The sequence below is a fragment of the Saimiri boliviensis genome, chromosome X, assembly GCF_048565385.1.
Source record: "Saimiri boliviensis isolate mSaiBol1 chromosome X, mSaiBol1.pri, whole genome shotgun sequence".
In the NCBI taxonomy this organism is placed as follows: Eukaryota; Metazoa; Chordata; class Mammalia; order Primates; family Cebidae; genus Saimiri; species Saimiri boliviensis.
The window spans coordinates 83,384,124-83,408,404 of NC_133470.1; the positions used below are offsets into that span (position 1 = coordinate 83,384,124).

General features: G+C 38.4%; 1 protein-coding gene across 1 annotated transcript; it reads right to left on the reverse strand.

Moving 5' to 3' along the window:
- Positions 1-3,464: 3,464 nt before the first annotated feature.
- On the reverse strand, positions 3,465-23,550 carry VBP1 (VHL binding protein 1). The gene is made up of 6 exons (XM_039464127.2): positions 23,412-23,550; positions 19,608-19,732; positions 14,762-14,828; positions 13,593-13,691; positions 5,759-5,897; positions 3,465-4,538 (listed from the first exon to the last, which is right to left on the reverse strand). The coding sequence occupies exons 1-6, from the start codon at positions 23,502-23,504 to the stop codon at positions 4,468-4,470; spliced, it is 594 nt and encodes a 197-aa protein (XP_039320061.1). The 5' UTR covers positions 23,505-23,550; the 3' UTR covers positions 3,465-4,467.
- Positions 23,551-24,281: the final 731 nt, after the last annotated feature.

Here is a 24,281-nt window from a genome sequence, read left to right on the forward strand (position 1 = left end):
GCAAGAGACTGTTATCCACTGACCTTTTGTTTTTAAATTTTTTACTTTTACTCTAGAATCCACAGTTTTGATCTAGGGAGAATAAACTGATTCAGTCAAAGATGGGTGTACTTGAGGAACCAGAAAATCTAGAAAAATTTTCCTATTTGGTCATTGCCTACCTGTATATCAAGTATCCACAGAAGTCTAACAGAGTTGTCACACAATCAACTAACACATAAGATTATTTGAAAACCAAATCAAGAGGCATAATCCTTTATAAAGAAACTGCTCAAAATTACCATGTACACCAGGTCTATCCTTTTTGACATGGCTACAACTAAATCTGGCATCAGACAAGAGAGGAACACAAACACAAACATATTCTCTAGTTGAACTTCAGAGCACAATCCATATCAATTTTCATGGGCAGATGAGATCCTGGGCCATCTTCTGCTAACAGCCCAAACAAGAAAAGCAACTCTATGCACATAATACATGAATCAATTTCTCCAGCCTTGGACACTTCCAATCTCAAATTGGTACCTTCTCACAACAGGTCATACAAGCAGTTCTCCCTGAGTACAGAAAAGAGTATTAATATATAGAAACTATAGTTAATTAGCAGGCCTAATTATAACACTGGTCATAGTTAAAAAATTTCAAAATAAAAAGTATGAAAATGAAAATTTATTTATTGCCTAGTTTTGGCCACAAGCTTGCATTCTGCAATGACTTCATAGGTTCACTAAGTTTATAACTTCACTTGGTTTTGAGTTAAGGAGAAAAACGTTTTGAGATCCATTTATTAAGGAAATTTCGAGGTTAACTACTTGGACCTCCTGGCTGATTGTCTTTCCCCTAACCCAGACAGAAATGCTTCCATGTGAGTCACAGCTTGGGCGCCATGAGTGCAGTGTGCAACTTGTTCCTGGGCCTTGTCCCCAGCCAGAAGCCAAGGATGGTATATGCACAGGGAACTGTTGAAGAGAAGGTGGTCCCTTATGGCTTCTAAAGCCAAGTTGACTCCTTCGTCCTTTTGAGCCGTCTGAGACTGCCGTAATAATTCCCACAGAACTCTGCCTAAAGCCACCCTCTGGCATGCTCTTTTGCCTGTCCCATGTCCTTCAGAGCAAACTGATAACAGAGTAGGCCTTTCCATTTCATGGGAATTTGTGTAGTTGAACCCAACACCAGCTGTGATGGGTACTGCCCTAGCACTCAGGAGTGTCTTCAGAGGCAACCTCAACCCATATTAACACCAAATTGTCATAGCCATGGCTATCACAAGAGTATGGAATTAGAACCAATGAAGGCAAACTTTGAAAAAATGGTTTAAAATCTTTAAAGACATCAGTAAAGTTTAAGGCTGAAAATAGCAAATCCACAAAGAAAGGAAGGGCATCCATTCATTAAAAACTAAACATTTTCCCCAAACTTAGCTATTAGTAAGTAAAGGAGCAAGACATCATGGTATAAAGGGAGGACATTTCCCCAGAAGCAAGGAAATGTGGTTCTCATTCTGGCTGTGCACATAGCCAATGTACGGCCTTGGATAAGGTGCTTCTCCCTACTGTCGTGTCTTTATATGGAAGAGGATGGGTAGGAGGAGCAGGGGATGATGGAAAGCACAACTGAAGTATGGGAAAAACATGAATTTAGAAAAATGTTACATTAAGCTGGAAAAAAGAAAACACCAATTTGGCTTGTGAATTTTAAATTGTCAAACCTGCCAATACCTACGATTCTGTGCTTTCAAAATGAGAACAAAAACAATTCCTGAAGTTTTTGTCTGTTGGTCTTAGTTAATAATGCTTCATTCAATTCTCAACATACCTGTTCGAAAACTCAGCAGCCTCACATCCTCTGTGTCAAACAAGTTTTATCTAAACAATACCTTCAGTTAACCCCAGGTAATAAAGTCCATAACTCCATTGGTAATCTAGTCTCAGGAAAAATCCCAAATATAAGAAAAAGTCTTATATAGCCATAAACTACTCAGTTCTTTACTAATTTCTTTTTTTTTTTTTAAAGACCAGGTTTCACCAGGTTGGTCAGGCTGGTCTTGAACTCCCGACCTCAGGTGATCCACCCACCTTGGCCTCCAAAGTGCTTAGATTACAGGCATGAGCCACTACGTCTGGCCAGTTCTTTACTTACCATAGAGAAAAAGTTTTAAAAACAACCCACAAATTTCATGCTAAATGAAGAAAGTAGGATTAAATAAAGACAAAATCATTTCAGCTACGTTTTAAAAAAACCTACGCAAAGAAAAAGAAACAGAATACTTAGAAATGTCAAGGGGGGACTGCAAATAGAACTCAACATCTTTTTTTCCTGTTTTCTAAATTTTCTTAAATGAACATCCATTTTATAATGAAAAACAGTTCAATTTAAGTTGCATTTCCAATACATTTCTCAGCATCAAGTTCTGCAGTCAGTCTTTTGCACATATCCTGTCCTAGTATGCTATATTAATATTAAGCTTGAAAACATGTCAAATCAGGATGGTTATGTTATTCTGAAAATGTAAATCACTGTAACAGAAATTCTCTGGCAGAGGTAAGATTTAAATATCTTTCGTTTAATTAACAGAGCCTAATACAGTTCCTGACACATAATGGGCATTTTTAAATATTTGTTAAATAATTACCTTAATTTTTGGACTGTAATTCATATCTCTAAAGAATTTTGTTTCTTCATAGACCTTGTAATTATCTAAAAATTCAATATAGATTTTCAAAGACAAAATGAAGATCTTCAGAGCAAATCATTCCTGTTCTAATATTAACAGGAACATTTCATATCAATATACTTACCATAATAAAGTTTGGGGAAAAAGAGCACATACAATATCTCAAAATGTCTACAAATCTCAAATTCTAAAATATGAGAATTTTAAATGATGAAAGAAAAATTCAATCATGGAACTTTTGTTACCTTTTCAATGAATTTCTCAATTGTTTGAGGATCTGTGATCCTTCCAAAGGGATTTTATGTTGTTTCTAGAAATAGAAGTTGTTCTTGGAACATGCTAGTATATGTACAAGTAAACTTTACAAACATGTGAAAAGGTCCATGTTAACTTTAAAAAGGTGCTATTGTCTGAATCTCTGTGTCACCCCAAAATTACTATGTTGAAATCCTAACCCCCAAGGTGATGGTATTAGGAGGTGGGGCCTTTGGGAGGTAAGCAGGTCATAAGAGCACAGCCCTTATGATGAGATTAGTGCCCTGTTAAAGAGGCCCAAGGGAGCTCCTTGCCCCTTCTGCCATGTGAGGGCATAGTGGAAAGGTGCCATTTATGAACCAGGACAGAGCCTTTACCAGACACCAAATCTGCCAGCACCTTGATCTTGGACTTCCCAGCCTTCAGACTGGGAGAGATAAATTTCTGCTGTTTATAAGCCCCCCAGTCTGTGGTATTCTGTTATAGCAGCCCGAACATAGTAAGACAAAAGAGTAACACGAAAAAAGTGCTCTGCCACAGTTTTAGCATCATTGTTTTAATACCACGAAATACAAGTACAAAACACTGTATAAGTATACTTTTTACTACATGGCAATGAACTAATACACTTATGTTTTCATAAGAATCTGTACCACCCAGCACTGGCCAATGTACTAGTAGCTTTCAACAGGGATTTTTTTTTTTTTTTTTTTTTTTTTTTAACTATTCCTATAAGGTTTTATCACGAGTAAAAAAGCTCACAACTCTTTTTAGCCATTGCAGATTTACATTTATCTTAGTACTCCTGTTCAAGATGCTCTGGAGAACTGTTAAGAACTACAAAATCACCTTAGCCAAGTGTTTAGAATGAGTAACTTTACTTCCCATTGGCCAAGCTCTCCCTTCTGTTGGGACTGCGAAGACACTATGCACTTATCTGAGGTTAAAAAAAAAAAATGTTGTCTTAATAGCCCTCTTACTGTGTAGCAAGGCAAATTACCATTTCCTGAAATGTCCAACATATCATAGTATATAGTTATTCGTTAAGCAGTAAGTGATGAAACCCCATTTATAGAAGACAATAGCAACACAGGATCACTAAGTCCTACATATACCAAATAAAAACAAGTTTACAAATATTCAAACTGTCTGTCTTCTCTACTTCTAAAATGGTTTAACCACATCAAGTGAGAGTAACATCGGCTAATAAGAAAGGGAAAAAGTAAACTGTCCTAGCGTCTGGCATTCAGCTTCCACAGCATGTCTCACAGTTTTCGGCCATTTCATCTAAGAATTTTCTTATGACAGACAAAAATAATGATTAAAATAGCATTAGCTTTGCTGAGAAATGTGAAAATAAAAGCACAATGTCAAGAATATTTGAAACTAAATTTGTTTTTATAAATAAATAAAATGGTGTTTATCTTTTCTTAAAATTCTTGCTGTTAAAACATTCAAAGTTATGTCAACCTGTAAAGATAAAGGGGTATTTAAGATAACATGTTTGGAAAACTAAACCACATTTTTAATTGCCAGTATTATGCTTTGTTCTTGGCAGAATCATCCTTGTTTCTTCTTTTTACATCCCAATTATAAACCCTGGCCATATCTGCAAGAATTGTCAAAGAAAATGGAAATGCAATTCTAAAGACGATGCATGCAATGACTAAGTATTCACTTTACAATGAATCAAACGCACATAAATCACACATAAACAAATACTGGTAACAAATAGTATTGTAAGATATCCTGCTATAATGTCAACTGCTAGGAAAATACTGTAGTTAAACTCTATCAAAACTAAGGACTCAAATCAATTGTTAACCAATTATTTGCTATGGTATTAGTCAACTGTCAACTAGTCAACTATGATATATTTAATAAATATGTACTAGACACTCTCAATAGTTTTAAAGACAGTCCCTCATCCAAGAAATTTCAAAGATCACTCAACTCATGTCCTGCCACGTAATATTCATATTAGTACAATTATCAATAATTTTATTTCTTACCCTCCCTTTGGCTTAACAAGTTTATTAAGCATCTACTGTGTTTCTGACGAGGCACTACACAAAGCTCTGAATAAGATAGGTGAAGTCCTTTCCCTCATGGAGCTTAGACTCCAGTAGAATAGTCACTGTAATAGAGACTGTCCACCCTAGCTCCCTCACATGTCTACATACCTTCCTACCTTTTGTAATACTAGCAATAACAAATAGCATTTAACTAAGCTTATAAGACTCATCTTAAAGGATTTCCTCTCTTTTGGCTCCTGTATCTATCTAAGTCACTGAATCCTGTTTTTTCTCTCACATTTAATATCTTTTACTTTCCACAAGCACCACCCCTCCTAGGTCCTCATCATCTCACAGCTGAATGAAGTTTCCACACTACCGGCCAGATGATGATCCCTGCACTAGGCCCCAAAGGCCTGCCTTCCCTTAGCCAACCATAAACACCTGTCACATGCTACATACCGGCAAAGAAGAGAAAGTGCAGCTCCTACATTTGAAGGGAAAACTAAGTAGAATGTGTTAAACAAGCACACAAGAAAACACCCTGAGGATTAGAAAATGTTCAGGAATGCTCTGATGCTTGAACTGAGATATTTAGGGTAAAAGGGTAAAAACGAGCACCTCTTGTAACTATAGGAAAGATATTTACAAGAGGTGTATTTACAAGTGGTGGTTTGCTGCACCTATCAACTCATCACCTAGGTATTAAGCCCAGCATGCATTAGCTATTTTCCTAATGCTCTCCCTCCCCCCATGAAAGAATTTTTTTTTTAAATCTTTCACCTTTTTTCCCTTGCTTTTTAAGAAAGGATACTGACTTCTGTGGTAGTAAATTGATCTCGAAGAAAGTCAAGGTCTTCCTCAAGGGAATCAAGATTCTTTGTGGCAGTCGATAAATTCTTTTCCAACAATGCCTGAGCTTCATCAATATCATATTCAAGCATTACATTAGCCTGAAGAGAGAAAGTCATGACAATTACTCAATATTTACACAGTGCTTTACAGGTTAGAGTAAGTGTGGGCAAACTACAGCCCTCAGGTCAAACCCCGCCTGCTTCCTTCTGTTGTAAGTTAAGTTTTACTGGATCTATTCTCTGCTCAGGCTTTCATACCACAATGGCAGAACTGAGTAGTTGAGACAGACCATGTGATTTTCAAAACCAAAAATATTTACTATTTGACCTTTTACAGAAAGTTTGCTGACCCCTTGGTTAAAGAATATATTTACATACATTGTATCATTAAATTCTCAACCCTGGTGAGGCCAAAGTTATCTTCTTTACATTAGAGAAATGAGGGCTGAAGTTGCATCAGGTGGCATAGCCAGTCAGGATGAGAAACCAGTATGTTTAGATACAAAATCCTATCTTTCTACTACCTCCCTCGTGACACTAGTGTTAAGTTTGCATCAATTTAAATAAATTCTGAGTTTGAGATATGTTAATTTAAAATTTTTCAGGTAAGAAAGACAGCTAGCTTTTACTTTTCCCTTCCTACTACTTCTGACAGATGTTAGGGATTAAGGCAAGGTGACGTGTCTGTCATCCTGAAGATACAGTGTAACTGCCAATATTCAGGGATGCATATACCTTGGAAGAGGGAAAGCATATCTTTTATAGCTTTGAACTCCCCCTATCACCTGACTTACCACTGAGCATTTCCTAAACCACTTTCCGCATCTTGCAAATGGAATTTTAAAATTACTCAAAGTATTCTTGTAAAGATTAAACCAGACAACATGAAATAAATACTTACTGACTAAATAATTCAATCTATAATCAGAAAATTCTATTAAAATTCAGATAGGACAAAAATATTCAACATAAGCAAAGACTGAACATAAAAAAATATAACAAGAATCCACAAAGAAAATAACCAAAGCAGGGGACCACAAAAAACTGTAAATCCTTCAACAAAATGTTCCTGAAATGTCACACACCCATGTCCATACATACATACACACACGCACACACACAGGTGGTAAGTGAAATGACACACAAAATGAAATGAAAGGGTACATTGTATACCGGGGAAACTGACCCAAAAGTCCTTTGAGCATCCAGGCAAAAAGAACACATTACTCATAAAGGAATAAAATCAGTTTGCCATCACACTTTTTGACAGTGACGCTTTACAACAAAAGAAAATGGAGCAATGTATAAAATGCTCAAGGAAATAAAATGTGAGCTTACGGTATTATATCCAGCAAAACTGAATTTCAAGTACAAAGGCCATAGACAAGTTGTCAGCAATATCAGACAACTAAGGGACTATCATTCCCATAAATCTTAACACAATCTACTAGAGTATCAAACGAAGGAGTAACAGACAATCAAAATGACTGGGGGGACATCAACATAAAGACTATGATTTGCATTCAGTATTTACACAAAGAACAAGGATAAATGAAAGACACGAGAGAGAGCAAGCAAACAGTATATAATGGCTCTGTGCTCCAACAATATGAGAACAACCTTATAAAGAATGGTTAAGGACAGGAAGAACACATGCAAAAATGTCAGTGGTAACAGTGTTGGGTAGTGTTATTCTAAGAAAGTTTTGTTTATGAATAGTAATGTTGTCTAGTTCAATTCTAACACCCTTGGTATTTCTGAAAACCAGGATTCTTGATACAGAAGAAACAGAGGGGCCAGGCACACAGTGGCTCACGCCTGTAATCCTAGCACTTTGAGAGGCCAAGACGGGTGGACCACTTGAGGTCAGGAGTTCAAGGCCAGCCTGGCCAACATAGTGAAACCCCATCTCTGCCAAAAATACAAAAATTAGCCAGATGTGGTGGCATGTGCCCATCATCCCAGGTACTCAGGAGACTGAGGGAGGAGAATCGCTTGAACCCAGGAGGCAGAAGTTGCAGTGACCCGAGATTGCACCACTGCACTCCAGCCTGGGCAACACAGCAAGCCTCCATCTCAAAAAAAAAAAAAAAAAAAAAAAAAAAAAAAAAAAAAACAGAGGAACAACTAAAGTGAAAACTCTGTTGTCCTGAATTTGAATCGGAAGTAACAGTATGAAATCATGAGGTACACACATACTAACTTGCACTTGCACCTTTGTACACAAGTTTATGCAGGTTCTATTTCTTTGGTTGAACCCTAATAACAGATTCGTTCACTTGTACTTTGCTTTCGGCAGTTTTGATTTTTTTGTTTATATACATTATACACATAAAGAATTCATATCATATATAGCTTGATGTATTTTCACAAACTTAACACACCTGTGGAACCAGTATCCAGATCGAGGACAGGTTATCACCAACACCCCAAAGCTTCCTTGTGAACCGTTCCAGTTACTACCAGCACCCTGACCCCAACGGTAACCATTATCCTGACTTGGAGCATAGTTTCGCCTGTATTACAACTTTATATAAACAGAGTGACACAGTATATGTGCTCTTTTGTGACTGACTTCTACAGTAGGCAAGAATTATGGCTCCCATAATAGCTGTCCATTCTAATCTCTGTAATCTGTGACTTTGATGAGATATTTATGTCATCTGCCAGAGCTGACCTTAATATACAGACTGCCTGGGTAAACCTAATCTAATTACACGAGCCCCTAAGAGCGGAGAACTTGTTCTGGCTCGCATCAGAATGAGAAGTTTGAAAGATCTGAAATGTAAGAAAGATTAGTCATATTACTGCTTTGAAAATATAAAGGACCACAAGCCAAGGCTTCCAGGTGGCCTCTAGAAGCTGAGACTGACTCCTGGACAATAGGCAGCAAGGAAATAGGGACCTCAACCACACAGAACTGGATTTTGCCAACGACGTGAACGAGGCTGAAATCTAATTCCCCCCCTCCACCCTAGAGCTGCTAATAAGCAGTACAGCCCTGTTGACAATTTAATTCTGGCTTTATGGGACCCTGGACAGAGGACGCAGCCAAGCTCATCTGGATTTCTGACCTATACAGCTAGGAGATAATGGATATTGTTTTAAGCCTCTAAATTTGTGGTGATTTGCTATGCATTTTTTTCCTGCAACCTTGTTTGTGAAAATCACCCTTGCAGTGCTAGTGTGTAGCAGCCGTTCATTCCTCCTCTGTACTGTATAGTATTCCACGGTTTGAACACATGATGATTTAGGCATCCATTCAACTGTGATTAACATTTGAGTTGTTTCCAGTTTGGGTTACTACAGAGTTGATATGAACATTCTTATACCTCTCTTTTAGTTAATATTTATATATATCTATTATATATAGCAAGAGGCAGAAAGAGATAGAAACAGGCATGGAACTGCTATGGCATAGGCAATGCATATGTTCTGCTTTAACAGATAGTGCCAGTTTCCCCAGTGGCTGGGTCAATTTACATCTTCACTAACAGTAAATCAGTGTTCTCACTGTTCCATATCCTACCATCACTTAGTATCACCCTACCATTCTGGTGGGTGCACAGTGAGAACACATTGTGCTTTTAATTTGCATTTCCCTATTTACTAATGAAGTGGGACAACTTTTCATATGTTTTCTGGCCATCGGGAGGCCCTCCTTTTGGAAGTCACTCACGAATTATCCTGCTGAGTTGCTTATCTTTCCATTTTATTCTTAACAAAAAAGTTTTCAAAAAAATTTAAGTATATAAATATTAGGAAAAAGAAAATGTTTGCAAATTTGGTGAAACGGGTACATTGTTAAGATAAATAAAATCACCAACATCTGATATAGTTGATTACATTAAAATTTAAAACTTATAAGAGGTACCACAAAAGACAAGCAACAGATGAGAAAAAGTATCTGCAATATGAAGAGAAGACTCTGCATCCCAAACATATAATATATAAAGGCCTAAATGTCTATCAAAAAAAAAAACAGAAATAATTCAACAGAAAAATGGACCAACAACGTAATCAGGAAGGCAAACAGAAGAGGAAATACGAATGAGCATTTTATCAAACAAAAACCTATAATACCATTTTCACCTATAAAACTAGCAAAAATCTAAAAATGTGGTTGAGACTGTGAATAAAAGGGTATTTCCATGTATTGTTGGAGAAAATGAAAATTGGTAGTCTTTTCTGGAGGGCAATTTGATAGTATCCATCAACATGTTAAATCTGCATACTCTTAGACATAACAAATCCATTTCAAAGCAGCATACAAAAATATGCCTTTGTGTACAAGTCTATAGTGCAAAAATATTTACTACAGCACCGCTTGCTCACTCTACAAGAGACTTGAAAACAATCTAAACAAACACCCTTTGACTTGGGAATATTACCACATAGCCCTACCACAAAACAGTAAGCCAATAACATCAAGGAGGCAAATTCTGTGTCTACTCACAAGTAAAGACATCTGTGCTATTAAGTGAAAAGTCAGGTAATGAACAATATATATCCCATTTCTGTAAAACCAATTAACAAAATCCCCAATATTTACCTACATATGGAGGTACAGACATGATTAAAAGTGGGTGCATCTGGGGATGAAGCAGTAGCATGTAGCTTTCTATTGTAAAACTTTGTTTTATTTGCTTTGCTAACCATTAGCATGTATAAACTGACAAAATACCAAAAAAAATGTCATTCACTCAAGAAAAATTTTTACTGAGCACATATTATGTGTCAGGCAACTAGTAAATACATCAATCAATAACATAACTTATTGGTAAGTGCTATGAAGGAAAACAGTACAGGATAAACAGGGTGACACCAAGGAATGCTGACAGACAAGTCATAGCAGGTCCCTGGGGGAGCTAACAATTGAAACAGAGAACTCAAAGGATTGGGTGTGAAGAGCACAGAAGTAGAAATGTGGGGCCACGCTGGCAGATTCCAGGAACAGTTAGAGATGAGTGCTGAGAGGAAGTGGGGCTGTCTTGTGAAAAGGACACCTCTGTATTCCACCCTTGGTGATGAAAACCACTGGAGTCACGAGCAGGAAGTGGAATGATCTGACATGTTTTAAAAACATTACTCTGGCAGCTTAAGCAGAGGAAAGAGCTAGAATAAAGGTTCTGAGGTAGGGCCATTCCCAGCATGCTCTAAGTCCGGCAAGAAGTCCAAGTGTGGCCAAGCAAGGAAGTAGGGCATTAAGTAAGAGAAGAACAGAGAGGCTGGGTGTGGTGGTTCATACCTGTAATCCCAGCACTTTGGGAGGCCAAGATAGGCAGATCACCTGAGGCCAGGAGTTCAAGACCAACATGGCCAACATGGCAAAACCCTGTCTCTACCAAAAAATACAAAAAATTTAGCCAGGCATGGTGGCACATGCCTGTAATCCCAGCTATTCAGGAAGCTGAGGCACAGGAATTGCTTGAGCCCAGTAGACAAAGGTTGCAGCGAGCCAAGACTACGCCACTGCACTCCAGCCTGGGTGACAGAGTGAGACTCTGTCTCGAAAAAAAAAAGAGAGAGAGAGAGAGAGAGAGAGAGAAAGAAGTACCAGAGTACCAGGATGTGTAGGAACTTGTCAGCCACTCAAGAACTTGGACTTTTCCTCAGAATGTGATAAGAAACGACTCAAAGCTTTTGGGCAGAATAATGGCATGACCTGACTGAGATTTTAAAGGCTTGCTCTGATCACTGTGCTGGAAAGGCTTTAGGAATTCCAGCAAGGGCAGAAGCAAGAAAGTGAATTAGGAAGTTATTACAGGTTAAAAAGTGTCATGCAAAAAAGATACTGAAGTTTTGGTCCCTTATGCTAGTGAATGTGACCTTATGTGGAAGTAAGGTATTATGGATTGAATTCTGTCTCCCCAACAAAAAAATAAGTTAGACTCCTAACCCCTAGGAGCTCAGAATGTAACCTTATTTGGAAATAGGGTCTTTTGAAAGAAGAAATTTGGACACATGCCTGCATACATATGAAGATGAAGGGCAGAGATCACAGTGATGCTTCTACATATCAAGATGCCAAAGACTGTCCGCAAACATCAGAAGCTAAGAGAATAGGCTGGAACAGATTGTCCCTCACAGCCCTCAGAAGGAATTGACCCTGATTCTGGAGCTGATCAGATTTCTGGCCTCCAGAACTGTGAGACAATCAATTTCAGTTGTTAAAGCCACCCAGTTTGTGATACTTTTATTATGGTAGCCCCAGAAAACTAATACAGACATTATTCCCACAGTCCTGGCAAGAGACAAAGGTGGCCTGGACCACAGTAACAGTGAGAGATAGTTGGCTTCTCGATCCATTCAGATGAAAGAACCAACGGGGTTTGCTGAAGGACCCGTTGAGAGACATAAAATAGAAAAGAGTCCAGACTTAAAGACTTTTGTTCTGAGCAACGAGGCAAAAGATTCTACCATTTACTGAGATGGGGAAGACTGTGGGAAGTGCTAGTCTATGAGTGGTGAAATGGGGATTTAAGCATTCAAGAGGAATAAAAGAAGGAAAAGATGAAAAGAGCTAGAAGAGCTCAGCAAAGAAAATGAAGAGAAAAAGAAACAGAAGAACAGTTATGAAAGACAGAGTAAAAGCAACAAAACAAAATAACTACAAGGGAAAACACGAAGTCATGGGGAAGTGGCCGGGGGAAATCACACAAAATGAAACATGTCAAATAACTGGAAACAGAGAACATGATAGGTACTGAAAAGAGACAAAGGAGATCCAACATATGCATATTTATTATTCCCAAAAGATAATAAAAGTGGGGCAAAATTCACATTCAAGTACACAACAGAAATTATCTTTCCTGAAATCAAGTAACACTTGAATTTGTGAATCAAAAGATCATGCAATTTCTACAAAAAAAAAAACCTGAATACGGAAAATCATTCAACCCTTAGACACTCAGGTATAGTTGCTACGCTTCCAAGTTATTTTTTAAAAAGCCTTAGTGATACTGAATCCTTCCTTTTAAATACAGAACTAAGACTAAGTGTAGGAATTATGATTGTAGAGTGAAATGTCAATGTTGTACAAACTCTGAAAATATTACAACCAACAAAAATCAGGAGGATGAACTAATGGGCAGAGAAGCAAACTTCCTTGGGCTAATTTATCCATCTTTCATAGCACTAGAGTGCCTCTCAGGAGTAACCCTACAGGACAGCAGCTACAGGGAATCCTCCCAATAGAACAGCTGGGAGAAGTGCACTCGGCTTGCTACTTTGTATGGAACTCGACTGAGGTAACAATATTCACGGACAGCTAGCAGGATAGTCAGAGGACTGAGAAGAGCCAAGATAGATAAATCACAGACAAGCTCAATGAAATCATCTAAAACTGAAATATATGGTTTTAAAAAATAAACTCTAACCTAAAGCTTTCTGCAATACTCTTTTTCCCCTTAAATTTAGAGGGATCTTTCTAGAATTATTAAACTCTTATGGGAAGAAGCATTTATCTAAAGTTCAACAGTACCTTCTATTGCTCTTCCTCCATTATATTTAAGAGAGATAAAGCATTAACTGGAAGAGAAGCAAGGTTTGTTTGATCAGTTTTATGTTGTTGATCAGTATGTTTTGCTGCGATCTTGATCACACTCCTGATTTCAGTCAGTTTCTAATACGAACCACTTGAACCCTGCCCTTTGTCCCTTCTGCAATCAAAAGGAGATGAACACTTTATACATCTCAAGCAATACTATTAAAATACTAGCAAAACCATTGTGTTTGCTGGAGAAAACACACTGGTTTACAAATAGATCAGCTGTGGCTATAACATTTACTTACCCCCAACCACAGACACACTTTATCGGTAGGAGGAACCGAAGCTTTGCAATACAGGTTATCTGCCAGTAAGAATCTGGTCTCCAGTGAGTTGGTGGACTCCTTCGAAAAAAAAAATGACAGTGCCATAAACAGACCAGTTTGATATCAAAGTTATAAAGGAGAGATCGCACAGTTGAACCTAGGACATTTAAAACAGTACCATCATGCAGGTTAAGTGTAGTGGTAAAATAAATGAATGCTAGAGCCAGATAGCTGGGTATTGACTCTGGCTCAGTTACTCACTAGCTTTACAAATCTGGTACCTCACTCAACTTCTGTATCTTGGGTTCTTCATCTGCAAAATGAGGATCATGAGAGTCCCTACCCCTATGAAGGCAGTGGTAAGCACTGAGTACACACATACACACGCAAACACACCCCAGCGCCTGACATACAGAGAAAGTGTTATTATAAGAATTAGCTATTATTTCATTCGTGCTTTATGCCCAATCAATTGCTGAAGTCTTAACAAAGTTCACCACATAGTAAAATGTACTAGAAATAGTTATTCTACCAGTCAAGCAAAATCGTAAGTACACACACACAATCTTTTCAATACAATATGATTATGAGATTTAATATTTACAACCTGCTTTTATTTAATGAATACTGGATTAAGACTTAGAAGACTCTCAAATTTAGTTCTGACAGTAATTAACTACATAAACATGGGTCAAGTATAATCTCTCTGAAACCATATCCTCAACTATGAAATGAGTACCTGAAACAGATGATCTCTAAGATTCTTTCCAGCTCTATAAATCTTGAACTAACTCCTTATTCTCAGGGAGAATGACAACAACAAAGAAAAAACCCTTAGATGCTGCTAGCACAAAATAAGAAATTTTCTTTGTATTCCCAAACAATTTCAAATTGCATTTAAGTTTCACAAGCACTAAAGATAAGCAAAGTCATCCACGTGTGGGCCCTAGAGTGAAACATGACTTTCGGGGGAAGACCACAAAGCCACATTTGCTACGGAAGCACATCATAACATTAGTGTATATACTTAAGAAGGCAGACTGGATTCCACAGCACAGATCAAATATCAGTGACCAAAGAGTCAAAGACGACGAGCTGCTACTAATATATCCTAGTTCGCTCATATTTATAAACAAAAATACACTTACTTTTTTCTTCTGCATATATTTTAGAATTTCCAAAGTCTGTTTAATTTCAGGAATCTGACCTTTTAGCCTGTGAACAAGAAAAAGACTAACTTAGTATTTTGCAGGCAAAAATAAACAACAGGACATGGTCTTACTAACTTTGCATTTTCTACTAATGTGTTCTTGAGGACTATTTACGATATAAAATATTTAAGATATTCTGCAACAGCACACATGAGAAAAAAATAAAAAAGTAAAACAGTAAAATATTGAAGATATTTTTAGATATGAGATAAAATATTTAAGATATAAGTATTTATAAAAATAAAATATTTAATGAACTATTTACCTAAAGAAAGTATATTTAGTAAAATATTCATAAAACATTTAAAGTATAAATACTTAATAAAAATATTTAAGATATCCTAGCGAATGTTTATGGAATGCCTATTCCATAAAGACAAAGCTCTGTTCTATTATGTCAAACACCCAATGTTATTTAACATTTCTAGACCAGACTATATTCCACAGAGGAGATTCAAAGGTTCTGCATTTAATTACAATGACATTTTAAATAGATAAATTTTAATACTAATTTTTAAAATAACATGCATTCAAAAGTTATCTTCTAAAACAGAAGCTACTAATCCCCTATCCAGACATGCACATAGCTGTTTCTGGTGTGTGCATTCAGTCCATACACATACATCACAGTCAGCTAAATGCCAGGCAAAGCACAATGACAACTTCTCAGTGCGTGTATTTGTCACACTGTGAAAAACTTACAGCACCAACTGAATGCCAAACATACCACATTATGATATAGTACAATTTAGTGATTCTTTGAAGCTTTGGGTACTCCTCCCCTAATTTTTATGTTGATAAATGCTCTTCTTTTCAAATTAGGTAACAATCGTTCTTAAAATTATAAATGGATCACTGATTTAAACAAAAGAAATTTTTAAAAATGATGGACATGACACGACTGATCAGACTTAACGGATAAGTTCTATGATAGGTACTAGCAAAATGCTAGTAAGTGACTCCCGAATGCAATCAACCTCACTGACAAGAGCATAAGAGAAAAATATACTATGCTAAAAATATTCAGTCAATTAAAGAGGGAAAACAATGATGTCTTTTTTGTCACTGGGGTTTAGCTCTTTATGGTGATTAGATGCAGTTCTAGGTTCTCTGTCAAATCACAATGTAATTTCTGCAAAACAGACTAAGGATATAAACACAAAGCTCTGGTTCTTTCAGGGTACATTTAACTAAATATTATTAGAGACCAGAATGCAAACAAAATTTAAATACAACACTGAAAACGAACTTAAAGAAGTCACTCCATGTGTGTAGAAGGTTAGCAGGGCAAATTTACTATACCCTGTGCTACTAACCTGGCAAGAAATGTGTTCAATGAGCCTGCTGCTTCAAAAAAAAAAAAAAAAAATCGTGTCATCATTTGATAATACAGTCCAGCAAATAATCTAGAAATACCTGGCATTTATTTTTTCACTAAAATTCAATCTGGATGCTACAGATTGCTCAAGTTTCCTTACTTTTGTGTGATATGTTCACATAGGTAAACACCAGAAAGATGGTATACATTTATAAAATATGTGATACACATACAACTTAAGAAGTATGTTCAGATCAAGATTTTTTGGTCATGTAAATGACTTTTAAGATGCATTTTATATACATAAATACTATATGTAGTATGTTATAAAGCATATAAATGAGTCAATCAGCCAACTTAGGAACCAGACCACCAATGACATTGTACCTGCCCAAGCAATACACTCCTCCCCACCCTGCTTCACCTCAAGAGAAAGTAGCATGGCTGGGCACGATAGCTCACACCTATAATCCCAGCACTTTGGGAGGTCGAGGTGGGCAGATGACCTGAGGCCAGGAGTTCAAAACCAGCCTGGCCAACGTGGTGAAACCCAGTCTCTACTAAAAAAAATAAAAAAGAAATTAGCTGGGCGTGGTGGCATGTGCTTGCAATCCCAGCTACTTGGGAAGCTGAGGAAGGAGGATCCCTTGAACCCAGGAGGTGGAGGTGGCAGTGAGCCAAGACAGTGGCACTGCACTCCAGCTTGGGCGTCAGAGCGAGACACCATCTTGAAAAATAAATAAAAACAAAAGAGAACGTAGCTTGCCTAAACTGTGTGTTTACAGTCCTGTTTTTTTCTTTTTCAATTAGTTTCACTGTATTTGTGTGTATCTCTAAACAAAATATTCTTTAGCATTGGTGATTTCTGAGCTTAATTCAAATGGTCTCATGCTGTATGCATTTTTCTGGGGTTTGCTTTTTAAACTCAATCAAGATCCTAAGATTTGTTCATTCATTTTCACTGCTGTGTAATATTCCATTACAAATATAACAAACACAACTTTTTTATCTACTCTTCTGACAAAGGGCACTTCTGTCAGCTCCAGGTCATTGTTATTGCAACAGCAATGGAAATCTCCAGGTCCTAGGAGGGGCTAGGGCTGTGAGAGGGGAGACAGCAGCTTAGAAGGAAAGTGAATCAAGTCTTCAAAAGAGGAACAAAGCTAAAAGAAAATGTTCTAGCTGTGCTCCTTTTCTCCCTCTGAACTGCCCCAGGGAGTCACATTACCTGCCTTATCACTGCTACAGGGCAGAAAAATGGCAGAATTGGTCAGTGGCAGAGGGAAGGCCAAACTGGGAAGCTGAGAATTACAAGTATTAGTCCCCAGCAGCCCACCTCTCCCCACTCCCTTTCCCTCCTCAGATGATAAATGAAGACAGCAGAAATTGAAAGAATCCCCCAGAGGTGGCATTACCTGGCTGGGGAGAAGTATTTGTCTGACGGCTATGTCCTTAGACTGGGATACTAGCAGCATTCCTCCCACCCCTACCCACTAGGAATGACTTAAAGTACCCCCACCTCCACACATATTACTGGCCAAAGTAGCTGATATCCCTGAGGGAAACTAAGCTGACAGGGAAAAGAAATTATAATTTGATAATTATGATAAATAAATTCAACGACCTCTATCATATGAAACAAAATTAACAAACACCAAAAGATAAAAAATTATACATTAAATACTTAAAGATACCACAAAGAAAAAAAGAAAAGATATTGGTAATATGAAGAAAAACCAACCAAAACTACTAGGTATAAACAACGTAACGGCTGAAATAAAGAACTCATGGATATCCATCTAATTGCCAAAAGATAAATGACAAAGACAGAAAAAAGGCAATAATATAAAGAAATGTAAGACAGAATTAGAAGCGACAACATCTGTAAACAGGAATCTCAGAAAGAAAGAGAAAAAAACTAACAGATGACAAAAAAAGAAAAAGTGATAATCACAAAACTTCCAATTAAAGAAAGATAAAAGATCTCAGTTTCAAACAAACTTCTGTACCTTTGCATAAGTGGTGCCTTATGCCCAGACTACACTTCCTCACTTTAGTCTGCCTCCAAACTCATAACCAATCTTTGAAATTCTACATAGCCATTTGTTCCTCTTAGAAACTTCCTCTGAACCTCCTTGGCCCCTCCAGATTAATGAGGTGCTTTGGTATAAAGTAATGTGTTACCATTGCCCTATACCTCATTACTTTGTACCAAAGCACCTCCACTGCTCTACTTAGTGTGCTAATTTTATTTATATACCTATAATTTCCCCCAAACTGTGTACTTGTTTTTTTATGTGATTTTGTTAGTTTGAGACTGGGTCTCACACTGTTGCCTAGGCTTGTAGCCTCATCACATCTCACTGCAGCCTCAACGTCCGGAGCTCAAGCGATCCTCCCGCCACAGCCTCCACAGGTGCATGCCACCACACCCAGCTAACTTTTTTTTTGAGATGGAGTCTCACCCTGTCACCCAAGCTGGAATGCAGTGGCGTAATCTCGTCTCACTACAACCTCTGCCTCCCAAGCTCAAGCAACTCTCTCGCCTCAGCCTCCCAAGTCGCTGGCAGTACAAGCACACACCACCATGCCCAGCTAGTTTTTTTTTGTATTTTAGTGGAGACAGGGTTTCACCACATTGCCCAGGGTGGTTTCAAACTCCTGAGCTCAGGCAATCCACCCACCTCAGCCTCCCAATCCACCCACCTACAGGCGTGAGCCACTGCGCCTGGCCTAATTATTTTTTAATTATTTGTAGAGACGGGTTTTTCCTATGTGGTCCAGGCTAGTCCTGAACTCCTGGACTCAAGTGATCCTCCCACCTTGGCCTCCCAAAGTGTTGGAATTACAGGTTTGCGCCAGCACACCCAGTCCTATGTCCCTGTTGAAACCAGATACTGGACATTATTTCACTCAAAACAGTATGTGGTATCTAGCTAGGATTCCATAAATATTTATCTGACAGAAGAATGTTGGCACATGCACAAAACAGAGATCTGTAAGTATTTATTACAGTGAATTGACTTTATAAGCTTTAAAAAATAATGTAGGGAAATAAAGGGTTTAGAGTAAGGATACCTTTTTTCCTATGCCTATTAATTATGAAATCTTGGGATTTCATAATTAATTAAGTCTTAGACTCTGGAAGTCTCTTATCTCACTGGCAAAATTAGAAGGATGAACTAGACATATAAGATGTTATGATTTGAAAGCTTTGGAATACAGTCTTTAATAACCATTCTATTATGTTTTCAAAACCATGTTTAGACGCAATATCAAGTGTTAGCAAGGATGTGGAACAAGGGGAACTCTTGTACATTGCTGGTGGGAATTTAATATGGTACAGCCATCTTGGAGGACTGAACACTTGACATCTGAATATTTTATTATATGTAAATTATATCTCAATTTTTAAAAAGTTCAAGCCATATAAGATTTTCAAAACTTAGAAATTTTTACACTTACCTTCTTTTTTTTTGAGCAAGGTTGAGTTCCATAAACTTATACTTCTGGTACTGTTCATCCAGCTTCTTTAGTACTGTATCTGCAGTCTCATTCCCAGGCTGTTTCATGAAGGAATCTACATCTTCCTTAAATATCAAAAATAATACTTTACAATTCATGCCACTAAGCAGATTTTTTGAATGCTTTGTTTTTAAAACATAAAAAAAAAAAAAAGCTTTGTTTTTCTCCAAAGGTTTGTTTTTAACTAAAAGTACAGGTTAAGCATCCTTATCCAAAATGCTTGAGACCAGAACTGCTTTGGATTTTAGATTTTTTTTGGATTTTGGAATATTTACATTACACCAGTTGAGCATCCCCAATCCAAAATCCAAACTCCAAAAAGCTCCAAAGAGCATTTCCTTTGAGCATTATATCAGTGTTCAAAAAGTTTTAGATTTTAGAGTATTCTGGATTTCAGACTTTCAGTTTTAGGATGCTTAATCTGTAGTTATAAAAAGTTAGAGACAATTTCAGACAGTACATATATAGCTAATTTATTCTTTCACCTTCCTCTTCATTTTTTATTTATAAATAGAAAAAGAATGACCTTGCCTACCACTTTATGCATTTTCCCAGGTATCCCTAGTAACAAATATGAAAATACTAACAAACACATTGCCCATTCATGCTCACAAAATGATTTTATAGGTTGTATGCCGAGATTATCAATTTTATTACTTATTTTTAATTCAACAAGTTTTGCCATAGAAATCATACTAAATATGGTCATTAGGTTCCCAAGGCAATCCACAAATGCTTCCTTCAGTATCAAATAAGTGAAACAAAGTCACCTAAAAGGCAATCAGAATAATCTTTTGTAAAGGAAGCAGTAAAACTGATGTTAAATTTTTTTTATACCACATGCTGGTCCTTGAACAAAGGCTGGTTAATTAGATAAGGATCAGAAACAAGATGAAAATATATGGAAACGTAGACACTACAAGAGCCGTGTAGTACTTTATGGAAGTTTAGTTCTTTATCATAAGTAACTTTAATTACGGCTTCTAAGATCTTTACTTCATTATTCTTTTTTTTTTGAGATGGAGTCTTACACTGTTGCTCAGCAATGGTACAATTTCGGCTCACTGCAACCTCCGTTTCCAGGGTTCATGCGAATCTCCTGCCTCAGCCTCCCGAGTAGCTGGAATTACAGGCTCACACCACCATGCCCAGCTATTTTTTTGTATTTTTAGTAGAGACAGGGTTTCACCATGTTGACCAGGCTGGTCTCCAACTCCTGACCTTGTGATCCACCCACCTCAGCCTCCAAAATGCTGGGATTACAGGCATGAGCCACTGTGCCCAGCCCACATCATTATTCTTATCCATATTTATTAGCTACCAGAGAATATCTTAGCTGAAACAATGAAGAAAAAGGAAGAGAAACACAGCAAGGGAGTGCTATGAAGCCAACAAACTAGAGACAGTAAATGAAATTGCAAATGTAAGGCTGAGAGTTAATGGCTGAGTTCTGCATGTAAAAGAGAGATGTCACCTTCCTAGAAGGGTCACTGCAGGGAAGAGAAAGAAGCCTAAGTTTTAGCACATGATACATGTTATTAGGTGCTGGAGTTTAGCATGAATTAACTACAGCAGTGGTTAAGAGATTGGTTGCCTGGTTTGAATCCTAGCTTCACCACTTACTAGATGAGGTGACCTTAGGCAAGTCAGTTAACCTCTCTTTGCCTCAGTTTCCTCATCATCTCTACAAGTACCTTTTCATCACCCGGGATTAAATGAGTGAGCATATATGAGATGCTTCTAAGAGTATGAGATACTCTAAGCATATATGAGATGCTTCTAAGAGTTCTCTTCTATCTATAGCATAACGTGCCATTGGGACACAAAGTGCCAGGGATTTCGTTTTGGAGTAGAGGTCAGAAAAAAACAACAGGGAGGTGATATATGAACTACAAGTGGAAAGATGAAGAGGTCATGAAATGGACAAGGGTGAAAGAACAATTCAAGCAGAGAAAGAAAAGAAATTACTGAGTCAGTGGGGTTGGGGAAAGAACCGGGTCTGACTTTTAACAACTGTGGTATATTGCCTCCTATCATCATGAGAATTCATACTTATTCGACATCTACTACACTGCAATACTCAAGCATGTTCTCTGTTTACCATAACAACTCTCTTAAGTATTGTCATCCCTATTTCAGCTAAAAAAACTCAGGCTCAATGTGGTAAAATAATATGCTTAAGGTTAAGCAGAAACTGGGAACCAGAGCCAGGATTCAAACCCTGGTCAATTTAGAAGCCAATGGTCTTTCAACAATACCATGTCACTTCAATTATTAACAGTTTGGGAACAAAAACAATCATATAAAATTGGGTTGCTTATTATACTGTCAATAGAAATTTATATAAAATTGGGTTGCTTATTACATTATGTCAATAGAAATTTTAAGGTCTACAAAAAAATAACCATGACATTCTAGGGAAGAAGCATTTTAAGATGTTATACAGACCTCAGATAAAGTGTATCCTCTGGATATAGATTTCTCTAGCTGAGTACTATGAATGTACGTTTAAGGCAGTACGGAAATTTAATTAGACACATAGTTAGGAGGTGATACTATGTGTCAGGCACTATTCTAGGGCCAGGAGAAATGACACAGTGGATGAGAACTACTCACCTCCTCACAGCAGCAGAGCATGAGGGGTAAGCTGGTGGTCTGGACCTCCACAGATTGCCCAAGTTCAAATGCTGGATACCTCATTTACATCCTGTGTGGCCTGGGGCAAGTTACTCAAGGGCCTTCTACCACGGTTTTAACATCTAAAAACAGACCTAACAGTAGCTACCACCTAGAGTTTAGTAAAATAATTAAGAAAGTGCATGGCACTCAACGAATTTTATTCCTTATTAGATAATAGATTAATGTAAAGAAATAAATGGCACAGCTCATGAAAACAGAAAATTATAAACAATTGCGAAATTCAATCAGCAAATACAAATAGACAACATGAAGTGTGGTGTAAATAAATTAGTGTTTTGAAGGATATAAGACATGATTAGTAAAAAGGCAGAGGTAGGGAAGGTATAAATCAAAAGGTTGAGAAACTTTCATAAAGATTTTATAGCAGCTCAGTACAACTAAATAGGGACAGAAAGATGAGCTGGCCTGGAGGGCCAGTAAGACATTTTCTCTGATTACTCGAATAGTCTTCAAATACTATTTCTAAATAAAATAAAATTTTTAAAAAGGCACTGAGAACAGCGAGCGGCCTGTATAGTAAAAATCTAAATTCCTTAGAAAGCCACAGAAGGGGTTTACACTCTCACCCCATCATCCTACTTCTTCCACTTCCGCCGAGGCAACCGAGCACCGCATTCCTTCAACAGACAAGGTGATACTCCCTGTTTTCACATCTTGGCACTAGCTGTTCTGCCTATTCATTGTACTGTCTCTACAACATCTACGCGGACTCGAGAGCTCCTCACCATCTCCCGTTTTTGAAGCAGCAGGGGAACGAAAACCGGCGGTAGCCGGCAGGACCCTCAGGCCGCCCCGCCCCGCCCCGCCGCCCCTCGCCCTCGCCCAGGTCCCGCACCCCGTTCTCTTCTAGGACCTTCCCGAGCTACGTGTCTTCCGGGCGGGCTGCAGCAGAGCTCAATCTTTCCAGGTGCGAGGAGTGAGAGCACCCCGTCCCTGAACCTTCAGCTCAGCTCCTTCCAACAGCAGAGGCCTAGGTGGGAGACGGGAACAAAGGGGCAGTCGGCAGTCTCGACCCAAGATGCCAGGAAACAGCGTGATTCTTACCACAAACACGGCCTCGGGAATCCCCAGGTGGAGCCGACGCCCATTCCCTGTGGCCATTTCTCCTTTGCCGCAACCGTCCTTTGCGGCCGCCATCTTGGGGATGCGAGTGCTCGACTGCCTTCCGAGCCGCCGGCCACCAGGATTTCGTGATTGGCTCGTTCGCACCTGCAGGCCCGCCTCTCCGTACACATTCATTGGTGCGCAGGAAAGGTCCCCCACCAGGTTCCCGTTCTCCTTTGGCCGAAAGTAGACCAACCTGTAGGTGCTGATTGGCTGCGCTCGGGTAAGTGACAAGCATGGAAGGGCCGCAGAAGACAAGCTGGAGCGGCAGGAAAAACCCTTACGTCCTCTTGGGAAAAGGGGTCTTGTGAGTGAGCTGTGCTAAAGCCCTATGAATGGGGACCTAGCCTGACCCCACCCTGACCCTAGAACTCGCAGCAGCCTTCACAATGGCCTCTGGAGCGACCCAATTCCCTCTCGGATGCTAGCGAACGTGAGACCTATCGCCATCACGAGGGTTCAGCGTCTGTGCCTTTCTGGTCTCACCATCCCAACAAGCTTCCTGCCTCTTGAAGGGAACTTACTTTGTGTCTGTTTCAGAGTGGAGTCACTGGCCTCATTCTAATACCCTGCCTGTCGCACCAACCTTTCCCGAAAGCCACCTTTGATCAGAATGTCTTCTCTCCAGCTGAAACTTTTCCAAAACTTCATAGTCCACATACAAAATCCTAAGAACTCCTCCACCTAGGCTTCTAGGCCGATGTACTTACCCAATGTCATCCTACACTACAATCCTGTAAAAGCACATCTGTCGTATAGAACCAAGTAATTATTCTTCGGGCCCTTTTCTGTCCTTTCTTCCACTGGAGT